The 8981-nt window shown below is 39.1% G+C and overlaps 1 protein-coding gene across 1 annotated transcript; it reads right to left on the bottom strand.

The window, feature by feature from the left end:
* Window positions 1-332: 332 nt before the first annotated feature.
* On the bottom strand, window positions 333-8897 carry FAM151B (family with sequence similarity 151, member B). The gene is made up of 5 exons (XM_010190218.1): window positions 8777-8897; window positions 6928-7084; window positions 3342-3559; window positions 2549-2684; window positions 333-483 (listed from the first exon to the last, which is right to left on the bottom strand). Exons 2-5 carry the CDS (start codon window positions 7071-7073, stop codon window positions 333-335), a joined length of 651 nt encoding a protein of 216 aa, XP_010188520.1. The 5' UTR covers window positions 7074-7084; window positions 8777-8897.
* Between the last annotated feature and the right edge of the window lie 84 nt (window positions 8898-8981).

Raw genomic sequence — 8981 nt, 5'->3', positions numbered from 1 at the left:
CTGTCAGCTGGGGCCGTTCTTCCCCTCATTTGCTTGCAGAGAAGTAGTATTAGAATATTTAAGTAATGTGAGCAGCCTTTACTACATGCCACTGGGTGAATGAGACAGAACTTGCATATTAAGAGTAAGTAACAATTCTGACCTATTGAAGAAGGCATTAAATTTCTACTTGAGAAGCCTTTCAACAAAGTTTTATACTAAAACTCCTCCAATAACCATGACTAGGTACTATACAATTGTTTTGGGTGGAAAATTTACTTCTCTGAATAAGAAATTTTCATGTTTAAAGAGGCTAAGTATTATATGGTCAAAGATTACCTGCTTTGTATTTACTATTCCACTCCTATGGCTTTTTTGAATTCAGAATTTTGTGGCTCTAAGATGTCATAATAAACACTACTTTTATCAAAGTTTTCTCGAATGTAAAGCAAATCTTCTACAGAATAAACGTCTTCCTTTCCCGTCCAAACAGTGAGGCTGTATCTGTATCAAAAAGAAGGAGGAAAAAAAGAAAAAGAAAAAAAAGAGTATAATATTATCTGAAGATAAAGCATGTAAGACAGAACGACATTGCATTAATAAGCTCCCAAAAATATTCAGGACTATGGTATCTTAATTTTAGGAATGTAATTAAATACCAAAAACTTAATCTTCTTTAGTTTTCAAAGCTGAGCAACCACAAATGATGAAGTATCACAATTAACAGTTTTGAATGTCCCTGCCCTCCTCACTCCTCTACATCCAGGCAAGCTATCACCCTCTACCCTGCTGCAACCGACAGCACTAAGCATCTCTCCAATCTTCTTGTTACCACAGCGACTTCCAGGTACTGGGGAAAGCAACTGCTGGATCAAACTACTACCCCAGAAACAGGTGTGATCAAACACATCCTGGTTTGCACACAGGGCACATGGAAGGCTTGGTTCAGACAGACTATATGAAAGCAAACTAAAATTTGCAGAGCCTATTTCCTCAACACGTTTCCCACCCCCCCTCCCCCCCATTATGAAGGTAGGTCACACAATTTGGCTTCAGCCAAAACTTCCAGGTTCTTGCTCCTAAAGCTAAACTTTCTAGAACTTCCCAAGGAAAACAGCAAAATTTTAAAGATGCACAATCATACACTGCTCAGAACAATTTATCTGTATCCTGGTCCTTGTGTGAACTGTTCTGCCAAACCTAGCAAGGACTAAACTAAAAAAACCCAGCAAAGAAATTTACCAGGCTGAGCATTTAAAGTTTGACTAAGTAAAAAACAGTTACAAGCAGAGCATTATAACAGAAAATACAAAGCAAACTCTGTTACAGGTAATTTTCATACTCTATGTTTTGTCACCTATGTGATGTGTAGTGATGCCATCTGTATCTTCTGTACTTTATCAGATAAGTGTTTCTCATTAATTGAATAGACTATTAAACTCCTCAAAAAACCTAAAAACTTTGAAGCACCGTTTAAAGCTAAAAGCATTATGCTCCACAATCTCCACATGACAAACACTTCATTTTCACCTTTGTTTATTAAACCTGTATTAATCTAAAATACATGTAAATCACTGTCTTAGGAATTTGTCTTCCAACCATGCCACTAAGAAAAATCAGGGTTTTTATGCTGAGGTAAAAAAGAAAATCCTAGTATTTCAGTGGGAATAACACTTTTATCTGATAAGGACATATTTAAGAATGGCACAACTCACAAGACGTAGTACTGACATAAGAATATTTTGAAATTATTTTTCCAGTTTCAAATGTTTATTTCTAATTTCTTTCTCGATTCACCACTATAAGTGAGAAAAAAAAAGCACTTTAGTTTTTCCATTCTGTTGCCTCTAATTACTTAGAAATTTTCCATACATGTCACTGTCTTAATTTTCCTGTCTTGGGTTTCGTGGTTAGTGCTTAAGTGTAGGTAGGCAGAGCAGGTGAAAAAGGTAAGTAAAAGACAATACTTACAAAGCAGGCTTTATTTGCATTCTATTACATGTAAATAATTGTCTTCCATGAAATTGTTATGGATTTGTAGGAACTATTTTTAAAAGGACATATTAAGCCAGTGTTTGGAAATCACTGAAAGTATTTGAAGTACCTAAGCAAAACCAGCTTCATAGCACACTCATTAACTTCCAACCTAAAAATCACCTTTAATGTCTTTATGTCACATTATTATAGAAAGTATAAATATTGAATCCCATAAAAAGTATCTATAAAATTTAAGTATTTAAATGTAATTAATTCTAAATTACAACATTCAGCTACTTGGTCCATGTAACTACATTAGTCTTATGAAATATTTATAGTGCAACTGGATTACAAACCTACACAAGATTCACTACCTATAATAAGTAATTTTAAAAACTGAACAGTGACCACTTCTGTATGACACCACCATGTAAGAACTGAAGGAACTAAAGAACTGAAGGGATAATCTAGACGAAGAAATATTTTCAATGCAATTAGGCTAAGTATGTACACATAACTGTGCTACATTTAATTTAAACAGTCATGTGCCTTTGTAATAAAGACAGTTAAAGACAAAAGCCCTCAAACTTACCTATCTGATCGTTGCATTAACCAACACAGCTCAGACATCGACTGTTGTACTAACACTGCTCTTACAGGGAAGGTTACAGGCTGGGAAAGCGTACTGCATATCTGAGCCATTTCTTTCACCATCATCCAATCATAGCCTACAATAAAGAGCATTTGATTAAAAAGAATTTGTCGCAAATGCAATCTCTACAAAGACGCAATAAATTCTAGAATGGATAGGTTGCAACATAACACAAGAGCAAACGTGAAAAAGACGGAACTCTAAAATGAAATAGCTGAATCATTATAAATAAAAAATTTCACTGTCCAAGAGGAGAAAAGCAATACCAATACGAAAAATAAATTTATTTTGAAAACCTTTATTTCTATTAATTGCAGTGTTATTTTACATATAGCTATAGAATGTGATATTTTCATAATGTCCAGGAAATTGTATCTCTGTTCTGTCAAAAAGTGTTGCTATTGACTTCAACATGGACTAGTTTTAACTTAGCAGGGATCCTTAAAAAAACAGAAATATTTTGAGAAATTTAGGAAAAAAATTCAATTAATGCAATAGAAGACTTTAAAATTATAGAGAAATGACACATGTAAAATGTTTTGTACTTAAAACATGCTAAAATCAATTTCTATAAAACACTATCAAATATACACCAACAAAGAAAACAATTCTTCTTACATTTGCTATTATTTTCAAACTGACCAGGTGGCATGTAACTTATTTTGAACCAATTATGAAATCAATTTGAAGACAACAGACTATGCAGTGTTAGCACTAAACTTTCTGTCTTTACCTTTACTGTGTTTGTCACGGTGCCAGCCAGTTGTCCATCCCAGTGACAAGGTTACAACTGGGAAAAATGAAGTGACAGTGTCGAGGAACCCTTTTGCATCCACCACAGTATCACTTCCATTAGGTCCTGGTAGGATGTCTGCATTGATCCACACAGGTCGCCTCAAATGCTGCTTCACGTGCTCAAGAAGCTCCAAGGAAGGCCGTACGGCTTCTAGACTGTACCAGTAACACACAGGTGAGATGACAGCTCACTCTGAGGACAGGAAATGTACAGTACACATATATTTGGGTACATTAATGAGACTCTCCCTGTACGCTGGAGAGCAAATGCTGAGGACCCTTTCTACCACCAGAGGACTATGACTGCTGGTGTCAAATAGCACAAGCCTCTTGTCTCTCTGCTGTCCAAAATGAACTGCTTCATGGCTCTTACCTCATAGCTCTTCTACCTCTTGACAAGTTAAGACTTGGATGTTATTGAACTCTTAGAAAGGATTTTAATTAAGGAAGCCATTGCAGACTCTTTTGTAGTTGTTCCCACAGCTCAAAAGTGTAGCAGTGTGAAGAAGTGGCCCATCCTACAGCTAACTATTAAGTATGAGATGTAGTCACTTCAGCAGCTGACGTAGCACCACTTAAAGCATATAACAAAACACCGTAAATCAAATATTCTCACTGTTCTCCAAAATCATAAGAAAAAGCATAAATAGAAGGCACAAATAACCTTTCTCTATCCTAACAAAACTTCTGAAACAGCAATATTGTGGAAGGAAAGGAAATATGGAATAATGGGGAAAGGGAAAGAATGCCAAGAAAATATGTACTTTTTCCTTTTGCAGCAAATGAATTATCCTTCTATATTACATTCAAGAATTTAAAATCATTATGGTCAGAGTTGTGATTTCCTTACTAACAGCAAGGACCTGTGTTTTCTCCTGCAATTGTGAAAAGCTCTGAAGCAGCCATCATCTGGCTCTTCCTCTAAATCTTGCAGTGACACAATGCAGAGCTGAGCCAACAAAACATTCTTCCTGCTGTTCTGCAGGGTTATTTTCCCTGTTCAACACCACAAACTGGTCCCTCTGGGTGTCACAGGAGCACCAGGAAGAATAACTGTGAAGAGCAAGGAGAGGGATCACAACTGCTCCAGCTTTACAAATATAAACCACAGGCTACACGCCCCATGGGTACCCACCTGAACAGCACAGATGATGGTTAACTGCTACCACATCTTCCCAATTCCAAGGCCACCGTACCTCCCTCTTACACCAGTGCTGATGCTTGCCTTAGCAGCAGTGTGTGGGTTCAGAGATGTGAAGTGGTAAACAACCATTCTCACTGTTTTGTAGGAATGGTTGTATATCAAGTTATTCTCAAGCCTGGCTCATCATGGAGTCAGGGTCAGACAAATTGTGTGAGGATTTGCAGCCAAAATTGGGAATGGCAGACAGCTGTTACATTAGGTTAACACTAAAGCCAAAAACCTACCCTGAGCTCCCTGTGATATTTCCTGTGAAAAGTGATTCTTGTACATTTTAACTTCTGTATTGTTGAGAAAGCTGCGCTGTGGAAGGAATTCCACTTCAGACTTGCAGTGTTAGCTCAAGTCTTCTTAGAGAAAAGGTAGTAAGGGCTTGAGTGAATATTTTTGGCTGAAGTATTTCTCACATTGTCTGAGACCAGAACAGTTCACACTTTCCCACATACAAGGGGTTGTCAAAGCCCGCGGAATGCCTTCCTTTTCACTACAAAGTACAAGATAATGTAAAGACAAAAAAGCACCTCTTAAAACAAACAAAATACCCCAGACAGACAGCACTGTTTATATCGCACAGCATTTGGAAAATTCAAACGTAGTTCTGACTCCACGTTGAATGACTGGCATTTTTGGAGTGGGACTGAAGTCCTTTTGCAGAATACATTCATTTCTTCAGATAAAGCCACCAGGAAATGTGATTATGTGGTCAGTTGAGCTGATCGAGTAGAAATATAGAAAATACTTATTTTTAAGTGTTGTTGAAATAATCTCCAGAACTTCAGCAATGGTATCAGAAGAAGTATTATTCAAAAGAACATAAAATCCTGTTATCGCTCATTTGACTATATCTGCACTGCGGGCTATTTTTTAATGCTTTTATGCAAATAGACTTATAATGCAATGTAATTTTAAAAGCTTTTTTAAATCACTGCACTTGGCAGTAAAAACCTTGTAGAAAAATAAGAGGCTGCTGTTTTAAAATTAATTTAAACAATAATTAAAGTGAAAAACAACCCCAACAACAATCCAACCCAAATAAACGTCTACTTCTCTTGTCTTTTCCCTTCTCTGTCCAGAAAGACATTTACAGATTCTGTGATGAATAAAAGGATTTAGCCTGCCCACATGTTTTGTATTTTCATGAACTTTTACATGAAACTGTGATTGCATTACACAGAACAGCAGGTACAAATCACGTTTAACAACAAGCTAGCTTTTTTTTAGCATTTCCACAGCACACTTATGCATTAATAAAGCTCTTTTTAATATGGATATGGTTTCTCCATCTGCTGCGAAAATAGATATTGTAGATGTAAATTCATACAAAGCTAAAGCTAGGAGTTGCAGAGGTCACAGCTCACTTTGAATCCCATTTCAAACTTCTCAAGGCAACCTCTTGGGTTTTTCAGGTGTATTTTCCATTAAAGACAATGAAATGGCTAATGGTTCAAGTTCTAAATGAACGTCTGAAAATTTAATTAAGAAGTTATGCCAAAGAAACGGAATCTACTTCATAAAACATGCACCTTACCACACAAAAGGAAAGGCAACATTTTTGTGTTACAAACCATGCTGGAGAAACCTACCACCTCATCATATGTGGTAAGAGATCAGATGTTCAAAGGAGTACACCTAATTCTTGATGTGAGACATCCCCAATAGATCGTCAGTATTGGAGCTGATCAGGAAACATAATTACTCTCCTTGGTGGGAGAAGGTGTGGAAAAAAAGTAAAAAAGAGCTTTAGGAAAATGAAGATATTCATGCTGGCATGGGATGATGTTTCTAAATTATTATGAACTTCAGCGGAGAGCGAAGTTGACTTTACTGCAAGCTTTCAGAAGCTTTGTGAAAAGCCTTAACATTTTATTCCCATTCCATGGTACAGAATGACATCCAGAAAGCTGATAATGGCAGGACAAGCCTGGGGGCTCAGCCCCATCTGCAGCCTGGGAGCTGCTCTGTGACTTCCCATTCGGAAGCGTCGTCTTCCCCAATTTCTTGGCACAAGCAGAAAACTTATAGGAGCTCTCCAGACAGGCACTACCATTTCAGTTTTCACAACAGAAAAACTTGGCTCAATAGCAACTCAGTAACAAATTAACTGAGTATGAAATCATTATTTGTAGTTCAAAACACTTATAAAGCTTTTATCCTTGAAATGCATTTAGTAACACTGATTATGTTTCACTGCACTTTCTATTGAGGAAGGAATGCATTACACTAAATTGCACAGGACGAAAAAGTTTGGTCTACCACAGTCTACTGTAAAATTGTTAACTAGTAGGAACATGAAGAATATAAACATCTTTTTGTCTTGTGATACCTCTTAAAATCCAGCTTGATGCCTTTATCTGTGCTGACAATCTCTTTTAGCCACTCTTGCAATGTGTTGTCACTGTCTGTTTCAGGTGGATGAGCCATGATTGGGTCTCCTTTGCCACCACGAAGAAGAACATCTGCTTCTATCATGTGAACATCACCTGTTGATTTAAGAAATGAATGCTCTAACAGAAGCAAAACCAATAGTTCCAGGGTCTGCTTCACAATAACAACTACGGGGCAAGTCTTTCTACACTGGACTGTGCCCTTAACCCACGAAGATCAGCTAGTACGAGCTGCTATCTGTGAAGCAACAGAGAAGCATTTCTTTGGATACTTAAGTCACTGAACTCTTCAGAAATCTACAAGCACATGAAAACTGATCTGCGTAGATACCTTCGGCCAAGTAATCATGTTTTTTTCAGAGGAAAAGCAAAGTGAGTATCCAAAATGTGAATCCACTCTTGCTAAATTTCTAATCTTTTCTCTTAAAACAGGGTTCCAGTCAGAGCCTTTTAGAGGAAAGGTCTCCAGAAGATTTTAACACCGGCAGACACTGAGTATTCCCCTTGTTTCATTCTCAAAACTGATCAACCCACTTCAGCCAGAACTTAAAAAAAGAAGTCCGTCAGCTACAAATATCTGCCAGGAAATTGGTGGCTGAAACACAACTCAAGTGAGTGGGAATCTCAGGGATGCTGCAAGCTCTTGAAAACAGCTTCTAATTATTAGAAGCATCCAAGAGCCTGGGCAGTGCTACCACCCATGCAGAAAACTCAATATATACAGTTAAAATGGAAATAAGAATAAAAAAGATTGTAATATAGTCAACAGATAACAAATTACATATCAAACTTACATAAATAGATCACATATGTCCCCAGTATTCATCATCAATTAAAATTCACTGAAATAAACTGCTTACAAATAACCTGAAATACTGTCATCATCTTGAATAATATGGAGGGAAAAAGCAGTAACAAAACTGTCCTGTAAAACCCAAAAAATATTCCCCAGTGAGTTACAACATTACACAATTTCAAACCACCCTAAAAAGACCTAGGAGAAGATCCATCCATATGGGGTCAAAACTGCCTGGTAATCGTTAACTGTTTCAGGAAGACAGGACACATTAGGAAGGAATTCTTTACTGTGAGAGTGGTGAGAGGTACCGTAGAGCCTGCTGTCCTTTTAACGCTGGCACTGAGCCTCATCTGATGGAGGGAGGATGGGTGGACTTTTGATCAGGTAATTTCCATTTTCTGCTTTCCAGAGTGTCAGCAGAGTGCAAAGGGTGGCCTATCATAAGATCCAACAAGAAATAATAGGCACAACCTGACCACCAGTGCTGGCATACTGGGGAGCTGTGGTCTAACCTCAGTATGACCACATCACAGAAACAGTTTCAGCTGCAGCAGCAGCTTCTCTGTTCCCCTGTGCAAATATCAAAACTGAACACTCCAAACAAGCTTAGCTTGAGCACATGAAACCAGAAGACCCCTTAACCATGGCTGTGGTCTGCTGGGAGGTACAAAGGGCTCTGATAATCTGCAAGCCTGAACTGCGAGAGCAGCTGCCTGCCTGGAAGCTGGTTGTCTTTTTGCAACTGAAGGGGTTTGTCTAAGAAAGCGGTACCACCTCGGTCCCCAAACCGTCTCCTGCCGGCCCTAGCGATGCCAGACCGGTGGTTCGCAGGGGCAGGCGGCCATCCTGGGATGGGCCCCTACAAGCAAGCAAACCACACGTGACCACACAACCAGGCCCTCTCCCTCTATCAGCCCTCATCCTTAACGGTGAAGCGACCACTCGAAGGCAAGTGAACGCAGCGCAGGGCGGCAGAGGCCCGCACTTACTTCTTGCGGCCTCCTTGGCTCGGGCCTTACTATTGGCGGCGTGGAACCACTTGATGGCCACCCCGTCCCTCGCTCCGATGCGCTGCGACCTCAGAAAGTGATCCACCGCCGCCTCGCTCCAGGCGCCTGTGGCGGCACGAAAAGAGAGGCCCCCTCAGCATCACCGCTCGGCGGGACCGGCCCCGGCTCCCCTCACCACAGGACC

Source organism: Mesitornis unicolor, unplaced genomic scaffold, assembly GCF_000695765.1.
Source record: "Mesitornis unicolor isolate BGI_N332 unplaced genomic scaffold, ASM69576v1 scaffold36608, whole genome shotgun sequence".
NCBI classification, from domain to species: domain Eukaryota; kingdom Metazoa; phylum Chordata; class Aves; order Mesitornithiformes; family Mesitornithidae; genus Mesitornis; species Mesitornis unicolor.
The sequence above is the reverse complement of the archived record's forward strand: the minus strand, read 5'-3'. Positions and strand labels throughout refer to the sequence as shown.